This window comes from Malaclemys terrapin, chromosome 2 (genome assembly GCF_027887155.1).
Source record: "Malaclemys terrapin pileata isolate rMalTer1 chromosome 2, rMalTer1.hap1, whole genome shotgun sequence".
NCBI classification, from domain to species: Eukaryota; Metazoa; Chordata; order Testudines; family Emydidae; genus Malaclemys; species Malaclemys terrapin.
In genome coordinates, this window is record NC_071506.1 from 222,987,169 (window position 1) to 223,014,091 (window position 26,923).

General features: G+C 41.6%; 1 protein-coding gene across 2 annotated transcripts in view; it reads left to right on the forward strand.

The window, feature by feature from the left end:
* The first annotated feature begins 8,422 nt into the window (after positions 1–8,422).
* SCRN1 (secernin 1) overlaps positions 8,423–26,923 on the forward strand; it is a 55,969-nt gene continuing 37,468 nt past the window's right edge. The window contains exons 1-3 of one of the 2 annotated variants that reach the window (XM_054020053.1): positions 8,423–8,613; positions 18,648–18,766; positions 26,323–26,482. In XM_054020053.1, coding sequence (XP_053876028.1) covers positions 18,702–18,766; positions 26,323–26,482 — 225 coding nt within the window. In that variant the 5' untranslated portion in view covers positions 8,423–8,613; positions 18,648–18,701. The remainder of the gene's footprint in view (positions 8,614–18,647; positions 18,767–26,322; positions 26,483–26,923) is intronic. The other variant, XM_054020054.1, reaches the window with a different exon arrangement.

The window sequence follows — 26,923 nt, forward strand, 5'->3', positions numbered from 1 at the left end:
CATGAGATGCTTACTGAGTGGTCCTGTCTAAAAGTACATGTTATTGGTCCTCCTCAAATCTCTAGATGTTTCAGGTTATGCTTCTGATGGGCCCCAACCAAAACCCCAGATCTTAAGCTGAATTTGGGTTAGAATTCGCTGCTCAACCTATTTCTATGCCAGTTCTACTTTTTATCTTTCACCGTTCAGATAGAGTTCGAAAGTGCATTTCAGGACTATTCAGATCAGGGGTTTAGGTTAGGCCGGTCCCTAAACATACCCCAAAACTTGGTGAATTTCCCATTGTTTGCAACAAAAGTTTCATACATCTTCAATGCTGAATGATTCTTCGAGTACAGAGAAAAACAGACTAGCTTGAATTTTCAATTTTAGATAAATATAGCTTCTCCTACGTTAATCATAATTCATAATACTGTATGTTCTCTGACTTAGTTTTCTGCTGGTACACAAGGAAATAATTCCTTGACACAATAATAAACATAGTTAGGGCAGGTCTTCACTACGGGCGGAGTCGATTTAAGATACGCAAATTCAGCTATGCGAATAGCGCAGCTGAATTCGACCTATCGGAGCCGACTTACCCCGCTGTGAGGACGGCGGCAAAATCGACCTCCGCGGCTCCCCGTCGACGGCGCTTACTCCCACCTCCGCTGGTGGAGTAAGAGCGTCAATTTAGGGATCGATTGTCGCGTCCCGATGTGACGTGATAATTCGATCCCTGAGAGATCAATTTATACCCGCCGATTCAGGCGGGTAGTGTAGACCTAGCCTTAGTTTGCGATAGCTGTGCTGGGCCTATTGCTACATTTCTACTCAAAACCTTCTAATTAAGAGGGCTTAGAATGGGACTATAAAAAACAGAGACTGGCAAAACTAGAAGCTTGATTATGATCCCTTCAAGTATGTAGAGGGCTCAGATTAGAATCCTACCCTGCACAATGATTTTGATTCTAGGTTGTTCCAAAGCTGGAATTGACTTGTTTTCTGGTTTTGGCTTAGCTGCAGCTGGAATCTGGTGAGACTAGCTGTGCTTGTGAGCTTTCAACCCTTAGTGGCAAAAATCTCCCCAGGACAGCTGGTCTCATGGAATTTCCTGATCACTATTGAGATTTTCTTGACATGCTCTCCTTATCCCCCAACCCTATCTCTGGCTGACCCTGTGCTGGATCTTACTTGGGGGAAAGGCTGGGGCAATGTAGGTGACCCTATGCAATGTCTGCACCAGAGAAAATTCTCCACTGGCCAGTTGCAGAGCTTTTACATGGGCCACACCATATGAGATCTCCTCCTACTGCTACATTAATATGGTCTTTAAGTGATGACAACATTTATTTGTCTGCTTAAAGCTTTCATGGTGTTTTTTCCCCGCCTTTTACTTCAGCCCTCTTCGACCACACTTGTGTCATTGTTTGGTAAAGGGTAAACAAAAGGGACGTTTTTAGATAATTAGGATTTGACTTTTGAGCACTTACCCCCCACAAACACATATTCTAGCCATCTAGTCAGGACTGCCCTAACACTGGGTTTTATTGTTTTGTTTTTTCTCCATATTAGACAAAACTCTGAGGTTGACGTCAATTACCACTCATTGGTCCTCTCCACATCAGGCTAGGTCTACACTACCCGCCTGAATCGACGGGTAGAAATCGATCTCTCAGGGATCGAATTATCGCGTCTCGTCAGGACGCGACAATCGATCCCTGAATCGACGCTCTTACTCCACCAGTGGAGGTGGGAGTAAGCGCCGTCGACGGGGAGCCGCGGAGGTCGATTTTGCCGCCGTCCTCACAGCGGGGTAAGTCGGCTTCCATAGGTCGAATTCAGCTACGCTATTCGCGTAGCTGAATTTGCGTATCTTAAATCGACCCCCCCCGTAGTGAAGACCTGCCCTAAGATACAGTGCTCTTATTTTTCTAATCTGTGTCAGGCCTCTTTAATGGAGATTAAATGGCACAGAAAGGATAATTGATTCCTCATCTGCTATTAAGACTGTAAGCATTCAATCAACCCAGTCACTTTGATTTCCTCTTTCATTTCACTATAATTGAATTGATTTCTGCAGAAACTGATGATGATTCCCCCTCCGCCTCGTCCCCTGAACAAAGGAACAAGGTAATACCCATTATTTTTATATATAGCTTCCCCTATATCTGGGAGCAAGCAGCCTAGTTTAGAGTTGGCCTCTAATCCTTGAGGGGGATAGACACATTTTCATTGTTTAAAAACAAAAAAAAAACATTAGTGACAACCTCTGGTGAAAGAATCAATGTGACTACAGTTAGCAGAAAAAATAGTAATACTATGATAATACTAATAGCAAAGGCTATACTGCTGGGTTTTGCCTTCACAGATTCTGACTATGATGCTTCATTGTTTATTAAGGCAGGACTAGTAGTACTGCTTTTAAATGGAGGAATTCCATGACTCCACTTCTGAAAATGATCCATCCCCAACCCAAAACCCAGGGCTGTTCCAAGACAAAACTTGCTAATTGATAGTGTAGTTTTTGTTGCCTATCTACAGGTGCATACTCCATACATAGAGGAGAAATGGTCAGAACTCATATTGACCTCAGTGGGGACAGGATTTCATCCTTCATGTTCTGCTAGTTGTCAACAACATCCAGTCACTACTAACTTGGGCTAAGCTTGACTCAATGACCTATGGTTAAACAACTCCATACAACAGTACACACCCAGTAGTAGTTAAATCTCATTACCGTGGCTATTTTATTTTTGACATTTTTGTATCAAAACAACTATACTAGGAATAATATACAAAGGCTGCCAAGGATTCCAAACTTTTTGAAAAGTGTTGTTGTTCTTCCTCTGTCTAGTAACCAATTTTTCATTGGTTGTATGCCGTGAAACTTATGAAGGCCATTCAGGGCCGGCTCCAGGCACCAGCTTAACAAGCAGGTGCTTGGGGCGGCCAAGGGAAAGGGGCAGCACCTGTGGCAATTCGGGGGCAGCAGGTCCCTCACTCCCTCTAGGAACAAAGGACCTGCCGCTGAACTGCTGCTGCTGATTGTAGCTTTTTTTTTTTTTTCTTTTTTTCCAGTTGCTGCCGCCGGTCGCGATCACGGCTTTTTTTTTTTTTTTGCTTGGGGCAGCAGAAATGCTGGAGCCGGCCCTGAGGCCATTCATGTAGCCTTTGGACATTTTCTGATTTCCATAAAACTACACAAGAAAAAAAAAGAATATGCAGAAATTTCTGTCTTTGAGAGGAATAATCAATCTTGGCTATTTTTAATTTATATTTTTTTCCAACATACCAATAGTGCTTAGATCAAACTATGAATTTTTTATTTTAGATTTAAAATATTTCTGAGTTATCTGAAGACACCTTAAAACCAGCCAGCACCTACTAATTTCTGTATTATGATAACCTGGAAATGGCTTAATTATAGTAATAATTTTCTTCTCTTTTGAGCTAAAACTTTGTATGCCACTTTTTAAAACCCATGTTCAAGTTCTAAATCCCCTGAAAAGCACACATTAATTGTATAATGGAAGAGTAGGTGCAAACAAAAAAGTAAACTGGGAAGAATGTCATCTTTGGCAGCCCACCAGTGCATAAGGTATACTGGGTAGTCAAATGGGTGCCGACATGTGCATGACTTTAAGGCATACTCTGAAGACCTGTTGCTGTGGTAACTAATCAGAAAACTAGAACCTCCCATGAATGAGTGCTGCTTGGATTATGCCAGATGGCTGATAAATCACACAGTGGTATTTTCTGTCCATCTTATTATAGCCTCATCTTTTTTGCTATATACACTGTGATTTGCCTTCATAGCAGTTTATGTACAGATTATTGAGACATGACACACTAGTATTAGATATAAGGCTGTTTCATGTTTTCCAGTCATTTTAAAGAATTATCTGCATCGTCCATACAATACTGGGACTTTCCTCACAGTATTCCTTGATGCACAAGCTGTGATGAACCTTTAGCTCCTAGCATGGCTATGTTTTTATAAACATGCCAAGCAAAGAGGAACTCTATGCTCCATATTTAAACATGACATCAAAAACCCATTACTATTTAGGATGTACATTACATTAGAATATACCACACAAGCTACGGTATATTTGTTGCAGATGGAAATGAAATACCAGTTACAGTCATTGGCTCTGCTGCAAGCATTTCAGTAAAGGGAACTTCATATTAGCAACCATACACACAGCCTTACTGGTATATCTAAGATAAACAGCAGTATTGCAACAGGCATATTGTGCATTTAAAAAAAAAAGAAAGCTCATCACCAGGCATTTTCTGTATTACCTTTGTTATTATTGAGGCCACTTCAACCTGGATTTCAGCTTTCCTCCTCACAGTCTAACTTCACTATTATTAAATGTACTAGACCCATAGAAGCAGGCACTGTACAAAGACACAGTAAGAGAAAATCTCTGCTCTGCACAGTTTACAATCTACATTCTTTGTTTGATCCGACAGGAATAAACCTCATTTGTGACATCACAATGTATTGTTGTAGCAATAAATATGATGTCACAGGGATAGCTTTACAACTTTGCCTGAAAACTTGGCAAGGAAGATTATGAAAATCAAGCAATAGGTAAATGGATGTATACTTTCCCTAGAATGAAAGGCCTTTTTTAAGAAACAGAACAGAAGATGGAGAAGCTCGGTTACGTGCTACAATGCTGTGTGTCTGCTGGTATACTATGACATTTATGGTCACGGCACTGGAATAATTTCTGCAGTCTTTGTGGCCTGCTGTGCTTCACTTTCACAATGACACTGGCTGAGCAATTGTGTTCTGTTATGTCACTTTATATCATAGTGAAATGAATTACATTCCTATGGTGCATGAGTAAGAACCTGGCATCTAAGCCTGCTATTGTGCATACAATGACATCTTACGTGCAACTGCAGCTGTTTGCATTTAAATTGATTATTCTTCAGTAGTATAACTGGATAAAGGGACTACAACTGGGGTTATCTCCCATTTTTACCATTCTGAATAAACAACCAAACACAGGAGGTTCCATCTTAGTCTAATATCTGATTTGAAAGACTGCACCTGCCAGCCTGTATGCATGAGCCCATGTTGGGGTGGGCAATGTAACCACAACTTTCTGATCCAACCTCACCAGATAAAGTCAAAAGCAAATACAGGCGACTTTCCTCTTTTTGTCTCCAGACCTGACATACAAGATCAATTGAGTTTATTAATCTGTGGCACGACTGTCATCCTATAGACATGTTGGGTGGACTTTTCAAAGGTACTCAGTGTTGCCCTACATCTGTTCAGCACTTTTGGAAATTCTACACCATACTGCACTATAAACTGAATTCTTACAGCTTACAGAACAGACTTAGTGGTAGAGGCTTATTGTTACAACTTGTAGCTGTCAGTTAAAGCCACCAAACTGTTTGTGTCATACACATCCCAGGTCATCAGCTTTCTACTTTGAACCAGTATTCCACTAGAGAGCAGATCAGGACTGAGGGAATGGTTTGACTAAATAAAAACAAAATGGGGTCTGGTAGCTATACACGCATTTAGAAAAAATATATATATTGGTGCATTTTTCAGTTTAAAAAAAAAAGCCAAATCCCAGAAGCCTTAGCAAAAGCATTACATCTTTTCTCACCCTTCTAGTTTCATGAACACAATTTCAATCCTGAGGAATCTGAACTGTTGGTATACATGAGGAAGTGGACATTGAAAATCTGCATAGGATTCTTCTGTATTTAACAACTGTAAATTTTGTTTCAGTCTATACTGGTGTATTCAGCAGCAGTTCTGAAGAGTATTCACCAGTATGTTTCCAATTTTTACAAATGGAGAGCTAGATCCTCAGCATGTATAAACTGGCCTAGTTTCATTGCTTTTCCTCAGTCCTGTTCTGCATTCTCGTGCAATACTGAAGTCAACAGAACTGTGCTGATTTACACCAGCTGAAGATCCTGCTTATTGCATCTGCCTGATTTGGATCTCCACACATGAACATACCCATAAAATCAAGACTGCATTGGAAAATGTGGACAATGCACCATAGCTAACATTCTACCATTTGAATGAGGAAACAGTATTTATGTATTCCCGTTAATTTTCAAGTTCATGTTAGCTTCTGGACAAACTTGGCTTTTATAAGTTAAAGGAATGTGAGCCCTTATCAAGCCTCTTGGCCTGTTTTTATTTGCTGTGTAGTCTGCAAGATGGTTTCTGCTGTATTTTGTTGTCATTTTGAATGTTTTACTCATTAGCAAGTTGCATAATTTAAAAACTAACCTCATCTTATGACCAACTTGGAGAATTAAGAGGGATGGGAAGAATTTTTTCTCATATCTGCAATATTTTCACAATTTGGCAAGTTGCATTATGGCTTTTTGTTTTGCTTTCCTCTTGGATCCATCAGATAATTGGGTCACAGCTTCAGAGAGCTATATTAAGTATGCACCTTAGATCTTTTTGGGTGTCATTTCAAACATTGGACTAACCTGGTCATTCCTTACACTAACACTCTTTTCTTTCTCTTCATGGATTCGTGCAAAGCAGGAGCTACCTAACCCCTCAGACTGCACACATGGCCACCCTCTCTTACTTACTCTGGTTGATAATGAATCAAATAAATCAGTGCTATATTTTTTTTTTGTTTTTTTGCAGTAGGTCTATTAAATACACCTTGACCTTCAACTACTGTTGCATGTAGATTTTTTGGTACCCACAGAAGGACTGCCCTAAATGCCAAAGGCATAATGGATACTAGCTAACACAGGGACTGCTCTGATTCAAAGGAGGGTAAGAGAGGGGTACGAATACGGAGACAGCTGGTTGTTGCCATATCTGTCTTTTGCCCTTTTCCTTTCATGGATGAAAGGTCTTTTGTGCCTTTCAATTTCCCCCTCTCTAAATATAGGTATCCTTTCTGATCTTCCTCTTCCTTTCACCTCTCATCTCTTACAAGCAAAACTAAAAAATGTTTTTGTACGGCCATACATTTTACTGACATTTTAATAAAGACAAATAGATAAACAGATCATCTGTACAGTGTTAACCTTATAATAAAGTACAGAGCACTTTTCATCTGAAGATTTCAAAAAGCCTTACTATCCCCATAAAATTCCCCACAGATTATCTATGAAGTAACTGAATTACAGAGAGGTTACATGACTTGCCCAGGCAAAAAGCAAACTTGTGACAAACTTTGGAATAGATGCTAGTTCTCATAACTCTTTGTACCTTGCTCCAACCACTCAAGGTTGCTGCTTTACACAGCTCTAGCAACAGATGTCAATAGAAAAGAACCATTAAAGATTTATTTATGTTCTATATGTTATAACTGGAGGGAATCTAACAACAAATTAAACAGTTATGTAGCTCATATCCAGGCACAATTACTTGGTTTGCCAATGTGGCTCAACTCTGTTCTGGTAGAACCACCTCTCTGGGTGAGCTAATAACTCAATCATAACCCCGACTTAGTCCTTATCCTTGCTGTTGAGACTCCCAACAAGGGCGCAAATTGTGAGGGCATTTCCTGTGATGTGGACATTTGCTTACTTAGAACCAGCCTGAGAATGGCAAATTCATTTCACACAGGCCATAAGGGCGGATAACAATTCATGGAAGCAGTGTCCAAAGCTGCCCTTACCTCACAAAAATTCCTGAAATCATCCAGATTTTAACTTCTTTCTGTGCTGGGAGAAAGTTAATTCTAAAGTGCACAGTTCCAGAAATAACACACATTGTTTTTCTTTCAGATTTTTCTTTTGACACAAGGTTCAATAAACTGATTCTCTGTTCCCCTATTGTCAGATTAGTCCTTCGATGTTTCCTATGCCCTATGCTGCTCCTCCAACTCCGCCAGTCCCTTCTTCCCCCATCCCGGCTTGTCCCTGCTCTTCCTCTGAAGACTCTGGCCTTTGATGCTCTCTGTTCATCCTCCTAACCAGTCCTGACCTCCACCACCCCTTTGACCTTCCCTTCTAGGTTTTGCAACGCTCTTTCTAGGCAGGAGGCGGTTGGATGAGATTGAGGCAGGCTCAAGGCTGTGCAGAGCGAGGGTCCTGGCCGCAGACGTGGGAGCCGCATAGCGGCCTCCTGCACGTGTCTGTCCCCCTACAACAGCAGACATCCTCGGCTGGTCCTGTGTGTGTGGACGGCTCTTGGGCCAACCGTTCAAAACGTGGCTGGCCCAATTTTCATGTCCCGTGACCAGCGCGTGCCCCAAGCGGCCCCAGGCCGGGGAGGGGAACTGGGTGCACGCTGAGCGCCTGTCATTTGCCCCCTCACCCGAGGCAATGATGCAAGAGACCTGCCTGGGGCACGGCCTGGCGTGGGCACCCCCCGAGCGCGGGGCTCTCTGCGTCTAGACCCGGCCCGGCCCCTTTCCTCCGCCGGCTGCCGCGCGCGGCTCCGGCTGCAGCACAGCAGCGGCCCCCGCCTCCCCGCCACCCGCCTGGCCCTGCCCCCGGCGCGGAGCAAGCAGCGGGCGGGGCTGGCTGCTGAGAGGCTGCTCCCGTGAGCCGGAGCCCGGCTGTTACCTGGAGAGGCCGCCGCCGCCCTCGCGGCTTCTATCGCAGCAGAAGCCCGGGGCAGCTGGAGAGGAGCCCGGGAGCAGCCCGAGCGCCTGGCAGGTGAGATGCCCGGCCTCCGGGGCCGCTGCTTCGCTCGCCTCTGCCTGGGGCGAGCCGGGGAGGGGCCGGCGCAAGCTGTGCCTGCAAACGCCTCCTTTGAGCCGGTCTTGGGCGCTCGGGACGTTGGGCTGAGCCCCCGGCTCCTGCCGCTGCTCTCCGGCGACCAGGGCATGCGGGAGGGACCCTACCGCTATGGGGAGGGAGGGGGGCGCGCTGAGCCAGCGCTGGCCCTCGGCTTATTGCTGTCTTCAGCGGGGGTGCAGCTGGAGAGCTCCCATCCGCGGTGGGTGTGACGCTTCCGAGCCACAGCGGTGCTTTCCAACCTTTGTTCAGTTGCAAACGCTTGGACAATTTCAGACCCCTTTGGCAATCTTAGACATAGTTTGCGCCCCCTCCCCCGCCCCGAGGTCTGCGAAGGGCAGGTGGAAAACCACGGGGCTTAGAGGATGTGGAAAAGCTCCAGGGCTGGGGAGTTAGCCCGCCTGCCTACCCCGTGCGTCGTTATAGGGCGAGGTGGGTCTAAACCAGCCAGATAACTGTAGCTCATCATGTGTGTCACTATAGCTCTGGAGTATAAAGAGTACGGTATGTGGATAGCCTTACCCACACACCAAATGTGTGTCCAGATATGTTTGGCCCTATGGTTATAGCCTCTCGAGTTAATGAATAGTTGTTCGTCTGCTGAGTGGCTCACGGTCTGTGTGAAATTTTCCATTTATCTGCTTCCATAGTGTTAGAAAATCTTGTCTGCCTTACCCATTGTGACTCCTTACTATGACCACAAGCTCCAAATATTTCAGCCACAAGGGTTGAGACCTGATGTCAATATACAGTGCAGCATAATATGGCTACCTCCTCTATCTATATTCTGTTCCTCATTCTGTCTCCTTTAACCCTGCTCTACAGAAGTGATTTTAATTGTGTTAGAACACATCATGCCAGGGAGTCCCACACTAATGCGCTGTAGAGTGATTGATGTGTGTTTTGTTCAGATTACAGAGAACAAGTGGGGCATTTTATTCTGGTTTGTTAGGTGATGTTTGCAGTTTTTTAATATCACTTTATTTACTTAAGTACAGTAGCATTCTGAAGAAGTGTCTTGTACACCTGCAATTCATGCAGCTTTTGTGGATTACTTATTGTGACACTAATGCAATTTTTTTCCTAAATAGTTATTGGATTTTTTTTAACCACAAAGCCTAAGATCGAATAGTTATTTGCTTTTTGATGTTTGTTCTATGCAGAATCTTAAGAGTAAGGATGTGAGGTAAAGGTCTCAAATGACATTGAATTTTGAGGCTGACATCAGTAAGTCTTGTCCTTGTCCCTAGTATGAAAAAGGAATCTCTGATCATTCTTAAAAAAAAAAAAAATTAAAAGTGGTGAGAAAAGGTTTAAGATACTCTCTTTTTTAAAAAAATGGAGTTTTACAGTCACCTTGAAATCCTGGAAACCCTTATATATGTGCTTAATTTTGCTTGTAGGAGTAGTCCAGTGAGTAAAGTTACTTAAATGTGCAAGTATTTACTGAATTGGCACCTATATCTATAATGTATTGAGTTGGGTACTGTACTTATATTTATAAAATGGACTTTACCCCAATATTTATATCCAAAATTCAGAAGGATAACATGTTTTAGCAACAGCTCATGAGGAAGACAGCTAGATGCCCTCATAAGGCTACATATTAAGGCCCCGATTTTCAAAACATGAAAAGATATAACTTTTATTCGCATGAACAGTCACACCAAAATTAATAAGACTGCTCATTTGAGTAAAGCCATGCACCATATGGGGCCTTAGATTTGATAAGAGAGAAGCAATTGTGTTGTAACAGACTCAAATAGGAAAACATGTATAAATCTCTTCATACTGTGATGTGAACTAATAACTTAAATGAATATAATACCAACAACTATAATAACCTTATTAATCTTTTGTTAGAAATTTATGGGAATAGGTTTAACTAACTGCTGACAGCCATCAGGGCACATGCTGTGGATAATTATTGCTTTATTTCCTCTTAATTCTAATTTTAAAACATATCTAAACAACAAACTGCTGCACTCAAAAACAAAACAAACCCCAACAAAACCAAGTATTTGAAGGGGCTTGAACTTTCTCCCACTGAAAATAAGACACTCATTGATTTCAGAGCATCCAAGCTTGGAGAGAGCTTAATTCAATCATATGTAACACTTCTAAAGTAGATAAAATCTGTCAAGCAGTTAAGGTCCCAAAGCCACCTTTTACAATCTGAAAATAGACAAGTTACAAAATGTCTGATAAGTAAGCAAATCCATTTACAGTTTATGAGCTTGTTTTATATTTGCAGAAATTTTGGAGGACAATATATTTTTACTGCTAAAACAAGGCATGACTATTTTTTTTAATATTTACTTTAACTCTCTGAAAAGAGGTGGTGAACCTAGCTACTCAGAAAAAAACTTAACTGCATACAGTTGATACAGAATTAATACACTCACTTATATTTTGTAAGCTTTCAATATTGACTTGTTTCTTGTAGACACAGTTCTGTTTAATGTGGCCACAAAGGCCAGATTTTTGTCTCGGAGTGCTCTGATTCTTCTTAAATCTCTGTAAATTCAGTAGAACTTTGGGAACATACACATTCACAATTAGCACCAAAAATTGCTGCCTATTCCTGTTTCTCTGATGCCATTTAAACAGCAGAGTTCTGCAGTGATGTGTTTTTGTTTAGTAATTATTGTTACAAGCTATACTAGGTACACTTACTATGCTCAATTATGGTACAACCAACACAAACTGAACTATATCTTTTAAAGTAAGTAAACAAAATACTTTTGATGCATTCTGTGCCTCTTTTGTTCACCTACTCACAGACATGCAATTTTCAGTAATGTGAAATGAGCTGGTCAGTCTGAATTAGCAAGGTATGCATGTAGGGTGAAATTCTTTCTTCTGGGGGAATACTGCAACAAAAAATTAAACATTCTGTGCACAATATTTTAAAATTCTGCATATTTTATTTGTCAAGATCACACAATCTAATCACACCAGTTTCAATTATTTTTGGTAATTTATTTCAAAATACTTGTCAGCAAGTATTTCTGTAACAATACAGACAACAAAAATGATTCAGGAAATGGTTTTTGACCAATAGATTCCTTACTAGGCATATTAATACAGAACTGAGTAATAATTCATTTAAACTACAATACAGAACCGTATTTCCCACTCCCCTCAAAAGCAGTGCAAAGGCTTGGAGGAGCCAGGGGTAATGGAGGACTGAGGGAGAGGGAAGTAATTGCTAGGAGGGAGCTTGGGTGTGAACTTTGAGGGTTGTTGGGTATGGGTGGGAAAAGTATGGAACAGGGTTTTTTGGAGGGTGGGAAGGGATTGTTAGGGAGCTTCCCCTATGCAGACGTTGGCTGACCCCTAGCCTCTCCTTTAGTCAGGCACATCTGTCCCCGTCCCCATGTGTCCTGGTAGCCCTGTCCATGTGTCCCTTCACCCCCACTCAGACACCCACTCCCCCATCCCCATGTGACCCTGCATCTCCTCCCCCGTCTCAATGTGTCTCTGTGCCCCCACTCAGCCACCCCCATCTGTATGTGGCTCTGTAGCCCCTCCCTGTCACCATGTGGCCCTGCATATTCCTCCCCTCTGTGGCCCTGTGCTTTCAATGCCATTTAGCTCCTGCCCCAATCTGTCCTCTCCCCTTAGTCCTTATGAGCCCCTGTCTGACCCCCCCGCCCCAGCCCCACGCTATCTTTCTCCCCATAGACCCTGTCTCCTGACCTGGTCCAATAGACGCTGTGAAGAAGGCAGGCTCTTTCTCTTCCCTAGCTGGCCGGGAGCTGCTGCTCTGTTCTCTCTGGTGGGCAAAGGCGGAACTGCAGCAACTTTCTGGCAGAAGCTTTTTTCTGCCCCAAAACTTTAAAATATGCACGGCTCATTAATTATGCACACACAGTTGTGCAGAATACCCCCAGGAGTAAATTCTCCTCCTGTGTAATGGGTCAACACATCCTTTAAATCAGCGGTTTTCAAACCTTTTGAGCTGAGCCCCCTGTTTGAGTTACAAGTTTTGGCTATGCCTCCTCTCCCTCCCCCAGACAAAAGTAGGCACATGCAAACTGGGGTGCTAGAACAATTTGTATAGTGGGGGTACTAGGAGCCATTGAACCAAAATGTAAATCCTGTACATGATGGAAACCACTTCAAGCTAGGGGGTGTGGCAGCATCCCTAGTTCCAGAACCTATGCATGCAAAAGTACGCTTGATAACCTATTCATAAACCCAACAGAGACCTTAATCCAACATTAATTAAATTATCTACATCTGTAAGTTTCAAATAAATAGATACTGATGTCAACGTACAGTGCAGCATAATATAGCTACCTCCCCTATCTATATTCTATAGAAATGATTTTAATTGTGTATTCTGTCTGAATATGCAGCATGTAGTACATACTGTGCCTAGAGTCCTGTGCTTTGTCCACAAGACCACTCTCCTCGTATCCATTTTATGTACAAATAAGATTACTTTTACTGCAGACCCTCCCCCAGTATAGTCATAATGAGAGCCCTGCAAATCCATGGATATCCGCTTGATATCCACGGATAGTCAATCAGATGTGGATAGTTGATCACATGCGGCACCTGGCCCACGGCATGTGGCTCAGGCAGCATGGGGGATGCAGCACACTCGGGGCCGGTGGCCAGCAGCCAGTGGCTGGGGCTGGGCAGCAGGCCGCAGTCAGGGCTGTCCAGCACCTACTTGCCGTGCCGCTTCCTGTCCAGCAGCTCGGGCCCCACGGGCAGTGCTAGTGTTCTGGCCATGGCCTGGCCCGGCAGCACTGGCCATGCTCCTGGCCTGCCGGCTCCTGGGCAGCAGGACCCACCCCCGGCAATTGGCGCGGGTGAGCCCCTAGCGCCCCACCCCTCCACCCTGCCATGATGCAACAGTGCTGCTGCCATAGCTCGTGAGCTCCCAGGAGCAGCACGTGATGTGATGCCCCTTCACCTCAAGATCCTGCCTCCGCACTGCCCCTTACTTCCAGTCTCCGCCCTCGCGCCGCCTCTTCCCTGCAAGATCCCCCCTGCTCACTCATCTCTGCCCTCTTCCCCATTGCTAGCCCTTGTGAGACAGCTTGCTGCTGCAGGTGCGGATACACATAAAATATGGCTAGCGGATCGCAGGTAGGATGCATGTTAATTCTGGCAGATGCGGATCCACATTTTTGTATCCGCACAGGGCTCTAAGCATAACATTGCATGTTTTTTCAATTTTTAAAACCTTCCAGTGCCTCAAGTTGTGAACCATTATCTCTTTGTGACTTGCATATCAGATTCTCTTCTTTGTTCCAGCCCTGCTGCAGAATGAATCTTGCTTTTATTAGGTGTATTTTGGATCATCAGTTTCCTCTTCTGCAGGATATGATGGTCATGTATCTTTAATAATTTGTATATACAAGTACTGTCAAGACACTGCCAGACTTGTAAAAGAGATTGGCATCTCAGATTACGTAAAATATACACACTAATGTTAAAGATATGGAAATAGATTTCTACTCTAGGTACATGTAAAATGTTATATGAATTATTACAAAGTCCACAATTAACTTCCCTATCTCAACAAAGCTGAACCTGTTTTCTCTCCACCAGCACAGAAATACCCAAGACAACATGTGGTACACCTTGAATGTCACCCTACTTAGGCTTTCCCGTCAGGGAAGAAGCAAATTCCACTGCTGAGGACCTTCACTGGGGGGTGGGAGGAGGAAGGAAAGCAAACCCTGTCTCCAGTTTCCTCAGACAACATAGGTGATCTCAGCTGTGATCTGTAAGGCGGCCAGTAGCAAACCTTTTCTAGTTAGAGAAGTTGCAGCACACTATACTATTGGTGCTATATAAATAGCCGTTGTTGTAAACAATTTCTGATGGTTGAAGTGTGTACTCCTTTAAGTTCTGTAATATCTCTGGCCTCTAGCAGAGGCTAATTTTTTTTCTTGTTCTCAAGGTGAGATTTGGAGGGTCTTATTTATGAGACTTGGCTGGCTGTTATAGGATGATTTGGGGGGGATCCAAAACTTCACTTCATCCCATTCCTTTAAGACTTTTGATTTGTCTTAGGATGGGAGGGACTGAAGGATTTTATGTATTGGTGAATGACTTAAGTATTGCTCTTAGCAAGCATTAAAGATGTAAATGTAGAGTTCTTTAAAGATTAAAAATCCCTTTTGCAGGGCACTTTAATGGAAATAAAAACAGTGATTAACACCAGGGAAATCAAGGACCAAGGAGTCCAATAGTGGATTATGTAGGATGGAATAATGAGCAAGTGTGCGTAAACCAACTAAGTGTTCCTTCACTAGACCCAGGGCCGGCTCCAGGCACCAGCCTGACAAGCAGGTGCTTGGGGCGGCCGCTCTGGCAAGGGGCGGCAAGTCCAGGTATTCGGCGGCAATTCGGCGGACGGTCCCCCACTCCCGCTGGGAGCAAAGGACCTCCCGCCGAATTGCCGCCGGAGATCGCGATCGCGATCGTGGCTTTTTTTTTTTTTTTTTCCGGCTGCTTGGGGCGGCCAAAATCCTGGAGCTGGCCCTGACTAGACCTTTAGGTAGTGCTAAAACAAACTGAGTCAAGTTATGTTAATAAATCTTAAGTCAGTGAAGACAGGGACAATCTGTCATGTTATTGTTAACCACAACCAGCTGACACAATATTAACTTAGTTTCCATAGGGTTTTACCAATGACAAGCTAACATGTACACACACAACTTGTCGACACTGACTGCCAAGTCATAACTCCCATGTTAAAATTCCTCCTCCTCCATGTCATGTTCTACTACTACCTAACTTTCTAGTAAAGACTAGCCCGTATGATCTCAGCTAAGACAAACCAAGGGAAATTGTTTGAAAATGCATCGTACTGATTGTTTTGGTGTTACTTTAAGAGATGTTGGAGGATTTCTGTGAATAGATTGCGTAGCTGTAGGAAATGTAGAGACCACTTTGGGCTTTCATGTTAGGCTTTGTGGGGAACACCTTGATATATTGTAACATTTTGTATTTTTAAAATGAATATTTGATAAAGAAATAATCCAACCAAACTATGATACTTCTCCATTCTGATGAATTAGAACACAGTTGGTGCAGAACCAACAGTTATTTTTAAGATTTCCTTGTAGCACAGCAGTGCTCTGTTACACTCCTTAAAGAAATAGGTCTATAGACAGAAATAGCCTGTGCGGAGATTATGAATTTTCAGTTTCCACTGTTCAGGAAATGTTAAATAAATCTACTGGCCAGATATGTGCTTTGTATATCAAAATCACTTATAACCCTAAAACCCTAGCCAGCCTGCCTTTTTCATATTAAATCTAAAGATCTTTTAATATATGACTAATTGGGAGAATTTTTTGGTTTCACTGAGATAAAGCTTCAGGGCACTTTGTCAAGACAGACAATTAAAACAGTGCAAAGACTGAGTATTCATTCAATTCAATAAACGCTAGTTAAATGTCAAGACAGATTTTTATTCTGACCCAACTTTCCCACACTTGTCTAGTTTTTCTGTAGACAGTTTCCTAGTTACTGAAATGCTGCATTTTCACCGCAAGACTGTTGTTTTTGCAATCTGAAGACAAAGGACCAGTCGTAGGCAAGAAACACTTGCATGCAATCTTACTGTCCCAGAAATAGGAGTCAGATTGGCTAAACAGGAAGGCATCGCAAAGTATTAATATCTAAGTTTGTAATTCTAATACACTAGATAAATATTTCCAAGTAAAATTGAGGAACAACACCTATAAAAGCATCCACTATCAAGTCCTATGTTCACATAGATTATAACTTTGTGAAACTTGTAATGGAAATTTCTTTGCTTGGTGACTATATGGTGATTTCTTTAAAATAGCTTGAGTAAAAATGGCTTACCTTTGAAATCTGAAGTTTGGTATGGAAGTAATTCTTGCAGAGAAGCAATATGTGGCCTTATTCTGGACAAAATTGACTTTGACTTGATCAAGTTAAGAGTGTTTGGAAATCATGTCCTCAATATACATGGTTGACTTTTTTGGGGACACTAAACCAAGAACATACATGTAAGCATTATAAAAACATAGCTTATTTAGCTTGTCATTCCTAACCTGGCTCCAAATCATCCTGGTCAAATTTCCAGATGTCTTGGAGGAAGTCCGCATGCTCTGAGTGATCCAGCTATCTATTACTTTGGCCTTCCATTAGCAAAATAGTGTCTCATTGTCTCTAATGCAGACCTCTGTGAGGTAGAGACGTATTATTTTCATTTTAGAGACTGGAGAATGGAGGCACAGAGATATAGGCCCTGGCTACACTAGAAGGGATTTGCCAGATAACTGTTCTGGCAAGCCATGTCGGGGAGATGCAGCTTATACCACCAAAAGTTTCCAGTTCCCAAATGAAATAAGCTGTAACAGCAAGAGCACTGCTTTGCTGGTATAATTGTGTCTATACTACTTGGGCTTTTCCTGGCATATCCATGTCTTTTAGGGGTGTGATTAATTTATTTTTTTCTCTCCACACTGCAAACAGACATAGCTATTACAGCAAAATTTAAGTGTAGACCAGGCCCAAGTGACTTGCCCAAGGCCATACAGGAAGCCTGTGGCAGAGCAGGGAGTTGAACACGGGCCTTCCAAGTACCGAGGCCAGTGCCCCAAACACTGGACCATCTTTCCTGCTGTGGCTGCTTTTCCTTATGTAAGAGCCCTGTTGGCCTAGGACGTGAGTTCACACTATGGAAAAGTTTGAGGACTACTTCTTGAAATGCTCATGGACTACCTCCTCTGAAAACACCATCCCACATCACTTCATTCCTGTAGCAACTCTAGCACAAAGTGAATACCTACTTTAAAAATGTTTCTTTCCCAAGAACTAACCCCCCTCTCCTCCATTTCATTTCCCTTTTTCTCTGGCCTCGGACCTTGTCTCTGCTGCCTCCTTTTCTGAAATCTTTGAAGAACAGAATTTCATCTTAAAATTAAATTGCAGATGCACAATAAAAATTGTCTCAACTAGTTTTGAGAGTGTCTAGTGCACGCTGAAAAACCCTTCCTTTATCACTGGGTCAATAAACAAGCAAGATAGTAGCAACTTTGTTTGCTCCAACTTAAATTTTTATATCAAAGACTTAAAATAATGACACACTTATAACTAGATGACCATAAAATGTGGTAAGAGCCATTACTTACACTTAGGTCAGAGGAAAACATGGCATTGGATAGTTATCTGAGCAAATGGCTCACATGTAGGTGCAGTTGTGTTATGGAATTTAATAATGCACTTTTCCTTAAAGTGCATTTGGGAATAAAGTTCTCCATGGGGAAAAAATTACAAAAAATACTTCTTTTTTTGGCAACCTACACTTGGGACTTCTGGAAAGGACGTAATTGGAAATGTAACTATCCTACGTACCCATAGGTGAAGGTTTTCATGAATACCATCTCACAAAGCCTTTCACTTTCTCCCATGCAATATATACCCATTTTGGTGATACCTCAAATATCTATATAGTGAATTCAGAGGTTTCCAAAAACTCATTCTTTGCTACATATTGTGTAGCAATCCTGAAACTATTTTAAAAGTACTTCTTCCTAGTGTAAGGCTCTGGCAAATAGGGCTAATAGGATCCTTGAATGTATAAGAACAGGTTGAATGCATCTAACTTTAAAAATATTTACATAAGTCAGCAAGGTCTGATGAAATGCACATTCAGGTGCTTAAGGAACTAGCTGAAGTAATCTCTGAACTGTTAGCAATTATCCCCCATGAGTTCTCAAAGATGGGTGCAGACAAATATAGTACCTATCTTTAAAAAGGGGAAGAAAGAGGAGCTTGGAATTAGACCAGTCAGCCTAACTTTGATACTGAGAAAGACATTTGAGCAAATTATTAAACAATCCATGTATAAGTACCTAGAGGATAAAAGGTTTATAAGTAATAGACAACATGGGATTTGTCAAGAACAAATCATACCAAACTAATCTAACTTCCTTATTTGACAGGTTGCTGGCCTAGTGGATGGGGGAATCTGTAGATGTGATGATCTTGATTTTAATATGGCTTTTGACACAGATGCACGTGACACTCTAGGGAAGTGTGGTCTGGATGAAATTACTATAAGGTGGGTGCAAAACCGGTTGAAAAACTGTCCTCAACGAGCAATGATTTACAGTCAGACTGAGGGGACGTATCTGGTGTGGGCCTGCAAGAGCATGTCTTGGGTCTGGTACTACAGTATTCAATATTTTTGTTTAATGACCTGGATAACAGAATAGAGAGTATGCTCATAAAATTTGTGGATGACACCAAGCTGGGAGGGGTTCCAACCACTTGGAGGACAGGATTAGAATTCAGACAATCTTGATGAATTGGAGAACTGCTTTGAAATCAACAAGATGAAATTCAATAAAGACAAGTGCAAAGCACTGCACTGAGGAAGGAAAAATCAAATGCACAACTACAAAACATGGAATAACTATCAAAGAGGCAGTACTGCTGAAAAGGATCTAGAGGTTTTAGTGGATAACAAATTGAATGAGTCAGCATTAAGACGGACGCATACTCAAGGACATGCTATACGGGGAGCTATCAGAGGAAACAAGAACAACAGAACGTCCCAAGCTTCGCTATAAAGACACATGCAAGCGAGATATGAAGGAATTTGGAATTGATCCTGACCAATGGGAAATCTTGGCAAGTGATTGTAACAAGTGGCACCATTGTCTCAATCAGGGTATCAAAGTCCATGACAGAAGCTGGCTCCTACAGCTTGAAGAGAAAAGAGCCCATAGGAAGCAAGCAGCTCCCAACCAATATACATACATTTGCACTAACTGCCAAAGATCATGCAAATCCCAGATTGGACTATTCAGTCACATGAGACATTGCAAACCATCTACATCATAGGCTGCAATTCCCACTGTCTCTCACAGATGAAAGGATGCCAACAAGCCAAGTCAGCAATGTGATGAAACTGCGAAAAAGGCCAATATTCTAGGGTGTATTAACAGGAGTATTGTGTGTAAGACACTGAAAGTAATTGTCCCAGTCTACTCTGCACTGGTGAACCCTCAGCTGGAGTCCAATTCTGGGCAACACACTAAGAAAGATGTGGACATATTGGAGAGTCCAGAGGAGAACAACAAAAAATGATAAAAGGTTTAGAAAACCTGACCTCTGAGGAAAGGTTTAAAAAAAAAACTGGGCATGTTTAGTCTTGAGAAAAGAAGATGGGGGGGGCGGGGACAACCTGAGAAGTCGTCAAATATGTTAAGGGCTGTTACAAAGAGGACCGTAATCAATTATTCTCCCTGTCCAATGAAGTAATGGGCTTAATCTACAGCAGGGATCGGCAACCTTTGGCACGCGGCCTGCCAGGGTAAGCCCCCTGGCGGGCCGGGCCGGTTTGTTTACCTGGCTCGTCCGCAGGTTTGGCCGATCACAGTTCCTACTGCCTCCGGTTCGCCGTTCCAGGCCAATGGGAGCTGCGGGAAGCAGTGGCCAGCACATCCCTCAGCCCACGCCGCTTCCCACAGCCCCCATTGGCCTGGGACGGCGAACCATGGCGAGTGGGAGCTGCAATCAGCTGAACCTGTGGACGCGGCAAGTAAACAAACCGGCTTGGCCCGCCAGGGGGCTTACCCTGGTGGGCCGCGGGCCAAAGGTTGCTGATCCCTGATCTACAACAAGGGAAATTTGGGTTAGCTATTAAGGAAAGCTTTCTAACCATAAGGATAGGTAAGCACTGGAATAGGCTTCCAAGGACCTCATTGGAGGTTAAGAATGAGTTAGACAAACACCTGTCAGGAATGGTAGGTTTATTTGGTCCTGTTTCAGCACAAGGGACTGGATTTGAGAACCTCTCAAGGTCCCTTCTAGCAGGCGATTTTTACCTCTGGCACTGGGGGGACCAATAGCAATACATTGCCTCATTTCTGGTGCCCAAATTTTAAAAAGAATGTTGAAAAACTGGAGAGGGTGCAGAAAATATCCACCAAAATTATCCAAGGGGTGAACAAAATTACTTACAATGAGAGCATCAGAGAGCTTGATCTATTTAGCTTGTCAAAAAGATTGAGAGGTTACTTGATTAGTGTATAAATATCTTCATGGGGAGAAAATATCAGGTACTAAAGGACTCGTTAAACTAGCAGAGAAAGGCATAATAAGAACAAGTGGCTGGAAGTTGAAGCTAGACAAATTCAGAGTAGAAATAATGCACAAATACTTTAACATTGAGGTGATAAACGTTGGAACAAACTGCCAAGGGGAAGAAATTCTCCATTGCTTGATGTTTTCATGTCAAGACTTCATGCCTTTCTGGGAAGTATGCTTTAGTCAAGTTACAGGGGTAACTGGGTGAAGTTAATTGCCTGAGATCTACGGGAGGTCAGAATAGATGATCTAATGATACATTCTGGCCTTGAAATCTCTCTCTTTTAAAACTCATAGGTAATTTAAGTCTCTCATTCCATTTTTAGGAGTCTTTACCTCTGTCCCAATATCAAATATAGTTGTCCATTTAAAAAAGAATGGAGACGTCTCCTCTTCTCCATTCATCTTTCCTCTCCATTCACCGTTCTACTTCAGTTAAAGAAATTTTGGCACTTAAAATGGGAAATACATGGAGGATATTTCAGTGTCTTTGGCTTTTTAAAATATGAAAATAAAGGGGTATATGCATGTATACACAGTGTTGACGAGTCCAGAGATTCTGCACGATGGAGTGAGCCTATTAAAGATGCGATGTCCTGCAGGATACTGCAATCTATCCTGTACATCTGTGACAGCACTGGTTATAAAAACCAAAACCAGGAACAACACATGCAGCACTTAGATTTATTTAGATGGCTGTGGTGTCTCACCTGTGTCACTACCCTCCCCTGCACAGACTCAGTGAACAATAATGGCAGCTGTGTTCCCCATATTTCGCTTTGAGAACTTAATCCTATGTGGATAAATACATGAGAGAGTCTAATGGGAACTTAATATCCTTCTTACTATAACTTAGAATTTGTAAGGCACTTATATCATGGAAATGAAACCAGTGCAAATATCTACATAAACCAAAGATTGTAGCCCTGATAGATGTAAAATCTCAACTTTAAAATGTAAAATCTCTAGATTTGTAATCCATTTCTGCCTTGACATAGTTTTAGGTTAAAAATATGGCACAGGCTGACTCAAAAACTTGATCCTGTTGTTCAGACTCGTGGCTTCTAAAACTCTAATGTAGGTCATAGCTGATGTTTCACAGTGGGACATCCAGTCTGTTGTGTAGGGCTCTAAGACATTCTGTTCTATATCTTCTTTCTGCAACAAAGTATTACGCAGATTAGCTCCTAATGGTGACTTTGTCAAACTGAGTTTAATTCTGCGATCTTTAAATGAAATTTATCACAATGAGAGATTATACTGGAAAATAAGGAATACGTTAAATCAAAGGTTCTTCATATTGTACAGGCACACATTAAGTAGACTGCCATGGTAACCAGAAGACAACAAAAGAAATACAAAGATAACAGCATATAAAGCCAAGTTCCCTTTATAATTAATTTTTATCAAACTGCACTTGATGAGTGAGATCAGTCAAATGATATTAATTACCTGTGAGTTGTCACTTCAGATATCACTGCAGAATTGGATTGTTTTCTGACTTTCTTGCTGTCTATTCTGATCTACATCAAACCAGTGTATTATCAGTCTTTCACAAATAACCTACCTAACTACTTAACTGCTCACACAAAGAATGCGGGGAAGTTAAAACCTACTGGTACAGGGCCAGCTCCACAGCTGTTGTCCATCTGTGTAGTTCCATTGTTATGAATAATTCACACTGGCTGAAAATAAGGATTTTTAACCTTAAATTGGACAGTAGGTACCTCTGTTTAACTCTTAATGGTGTGATGTCTATTTCACAATATTGAAAACCAGCAATTACCTATGTTTAATGAACAAAAACCATTGGCTGCTATCACATCTGCCTATGCTGGTTTCCAAGAATTGCTGCATCTAAGCACTGTGTTTCAGAGAAACGTTAGGACAGTGCCAGTGATCATGTAGTGCAAGTTTAAGTTAGCACAGTCATGAGGAGTTTCTTTGGTTAAATAGAAGTGTCCACACGGGAGCACCATACAGTTTATGTATGAAGAGTATATGTATGAGAATATGGGCTTGTGCGCTAGAAAATGTTGAAGTAACACAAAATATGCCTCTGTAGTTGTGACAATATAGCAAGAGACATTCTTCTACGTGTATTTACAGTAGTACATGCTATGTGCTAGTCTTTCGAAAGACTTAAGAACAATCCCTGCTCAGAGGACCATCTAAGGATGACAAGTACAGATTAGGGAAGGAGGGACAATAGATAACTGTATATACAAGCCTACTGAATTCAGTACAGGCAGTATGACAGAAGCGGGTCTTTAAGTGTTAAATATGAACAGAGTAGAGACCTTGAAGATGAGCTCCGGGAGGACATAATATGCATGGAAGAAGGCATGGAGGTGATTGTGAGAATCTGATAAACTGAGGAGGCTGAGAGCACTGGTAGAAAGACGGGGGAGGTTCATCGCAGAACTTAACTAGATATAAACAGTATGTAGAGCTTTGAAGGTTGTGAGAAGCTGAAATGATAAGTCAATGGAGGCATTCAGAGAAGGTTGTTACGTGATCAGCCAGATGGGCAAAGAAGTTGGAGTTTAGCAGTAGCATTCTGAACAAACTGAAGGGGGCAGACATTGCAGAGTCAGTGATGCATGTTTGAATGAGGCACGTAGGATTCTAGGCAAAACTCCTACCCAACAGACTGTATGTGCTCCCATCCATATATGTATGCATAGAACAAGAGTTTAGTGTCAGGCTCTTAAGTATATTTATAGAAGAAAAAAGTAAGGAGAATATTAATCAGTTTTGCCAACCAGATTGCCAGTATATCAAGTGAAGGGCTTTATTTTAGGTTGCAATATTTCTCTGCTGTTTACTTCATACACATATCTGCATTGGGGCAAACAGAACGTCAACAATGGGGAAGATTGTAAGGTAGTTAAAAAAATCCAGAGCACTAGCGATTCTGTTTTTACTGTCCTGTCAGTTGCAGTGATGTCTGCTGTGGGAAAGCTATTTCCCATGTTGGACGTTATAATGGACATGCAGGAGCACCGTTAGAGATACATGTTCAACAAATGTGGTATGTAAAGGTCTAGACGCAAACACTAGCACTCAAAACTTTGTACTTGGCATACTGGGAGATTGGTTCCAGTAAAATTGGCTGTGATTACAAGGTGGATCATACAACTTACTGTAGAATCAGGAAAATACTATAGATACATTTCAAAAGGGAATAAGCACTTGCTGAAGTGAATAAAATCAGAACTACAGAATATAGAGCTTAATTTGAGGCTGGTTGAAACTGTATCAGCTTTCAAAGTGTGAGCAAAATAAGTACAGTTTGTCCTTACTGTGCCAAAAACCTCACTATTGAGAAAATTGCTTATGCCGAAAGGGGCTTTAGCATTTTGCAGAATGTCCAATATCTGCTTTTTGAATGTTGCATGCTATTTAGGTGAGCCAAGCCAATAGGTAGGGGATAGTATGTGAGAGAGACCTGTCAGCACTGTAATGCTCCAATACCACCTCTTGTCTCTGTGACCCTAACCTACTAGTGACAATATGACTCATCGTCCAGCAGGAAGAGTTGAATGATCTCTGCCCTAAAATCAGGTAATTTTTGGAATTTGGGTTGAATTTGGCAAATAGTTTCAACAGGAAAAAAAGAATCTTTTTTTTTAAGCCAAAACATTTCATTCCAATGTTTTTGAAATGTTTCATCTTTATTTCAAGGTCTTTTGGTTAGAAATTTAGTTTTAAGCAAAAAAAAAAAAAAAAAAACCTCCAAACCCCACCAAAATCTAAACATGTTTTTTTTTTTAAACTCAAAATGAAATCTTTGGATTTTTTTTTATGTTGGTGAAGAAAAAACAAAATTGTTTCTGGATTTCAGGTTAGCCACCTAATAAAATAAAAAAAAAATCTGTTTGCTCAGTTCTATTTATAGTTTTAAAAATGTTTGTTTCAAGTATTGAATTGTATGGAGTGCATGATGTTTAAAGTTTTCAGATATTATATAAGTCAATGACCAAAGGCAGCTTTGTAATAGAGTACCACATATTTGAGAGAGTCATTGCTATAACTTAAGCAATGGTTGTTGGGAACTTTTTGATCATATGGTTTCGATTAAATCTGCTACTTTTCAAGTGACTCCTGCAGACAGAGAAGGGGCAGTTCTCGTTTTTATTAATTTGGGAGGTACTCTGATACCATAGTGATGAGCTATAGAAGTACCAAAGTAAACAGTTGCATTTTTTCCCCAAATGTCTTACACTGTAACACCTTTACAAACATTGATTCTATCTCCCCTTGTAAGTATGCTCACACTTCTTATCAAACTGTCTGTACTGGGCTATCTTGATTATCACTTCAGAAGTTTTTTTTCTCTTAATTAATTGGCCTCTCAGAGTTGGTAAGACAACTCCCACCTGTTTATGCTCTCTGTATGTGTGTATATATATCTCCTCAATATATGTTCCATTCTATATGCATCCGAAGAAGTGGGCTGTAGTCCACGAAAGCTTATGCTCTAATAAATTTGTTAGTCTCTAAGGTGCCACAAGTACTCTTGTTCTTCTTTTTGCGGATACAGACTAACACGGCTGCTACCGTGAAACCTTTCCTTTTAGGGACGCTTGTACTGTTTGTACTGTGTCTTGAATAATTTTCTTTTGAATTTACATCTGATAGATGAAGTTTCTGTGCTTAAAGACAAACCATGATTGTTTGACGGAATAGTCATCCAGTAGTTTGTCTACAGTAGGATGTGTTTTGCCTCAAGTTAGCGGGTTAACCTGCATAAATATATTAACTGGCAGTTTGGACACTTTGAACATTTGTATCCTGATAAAAGCATTGGAGGAGTTTCCAGACTAGCCTTTACAAACTGGCAATCAATTAACATGAGGTTTAAAAATCTCCAGACACACAATAGAAGAAAACCAGGTTCAATCACTTAGCAGTTACTATTATAACTCTTCTTTTTGGATAGGTAGTTAAACTGACAGGCAGCCTCCGCTACCACTTGTGCTTTATGTATATTTTAGTCCTAGTTCCAGTTATACCATTATACCATTTGAGAGATTACTCGTCTTTTTTTTTTTAACTGCATTAGAAGAAGACGACTACAGTAGAATATTTAACATTCTTCTGCATTTCTCTGCTCTGGTGCAGTGCCTATTTCTGAGTCAGCAGAATGCTTCTAGGTCAAGTGTTACTCTGCATCAGCGGTGTTTAGTATCTTCCTTCTTCAGGGGCTGACTGGTCTTATTACCAAGGAACAATCACCTTCTCTTCTCCCCTGCTCCTTACACCTCTGCCTTCACAGATGTGTATGGGGAGTCTGTAGCTCACTGTAATTTAATTGTGTTTATCGAACCCCAAATAAGAGTAAGCTGACCTGATCTGTTTCTCTTTCACTAACTGCACTTAACTGACATAACAAGGGAATAAGATGAATATGACAGTGAAATATTTGTTCTCCAGCTCTAGCTACGTATTTAATGATTTTTGAAAGTTTGTTGAAATACTAGTCAGACTTGCATTATCCTTTTCCCTTCACTTTTTTAGGATGGCTGTGGCTCCTCCCAGTTATTGTTTTGTTGCTTTTCCACCACGCACTAAAGATGGGCTTGTTGTGTTTGGAAAAAATTCTGCACGGCCTCGAGAAGAAGTACAGGAGGTGGTCTACTTTGCTGCTGCTGGTCATGATCCAGGAAGCAAAGTTGAGGTAATGGGCTTCGTTGTGCTTAAAATTACAGTGTAAGCGAGTGCCATTTCCAACGGTAAAGGTGCCCCTTGTATTCCTGTCAGATTTTGGAGTCTGTATTCCCTAAACTCAAATTTATAAGGTCCAGAATGATCGAATAATGCTTCATTCTGAGCCGGTCTACCAGGACAAGCCTTAGAAGTTGGGGAGAGCTGGTGAGAAGATTCTTGGGAGTTCCCAAATGGCAACCACAGTAAAAGCTGTGTTATCCTGCACTTTACCAACCGGAAAGCTCTAGAAACCAGCATTTTCTGCAGTGGACAGGCTGACTTATTTACAACTTCGCTGCTTGTGCTATGGTCCGTACTACTTGCCAATACTTATTTTTCTGTCAAGGTAAAATTTTCCTAATAAGCTGGGAATAGCAACAAACATTTATTCCTTTCAACTGACACATCCTTT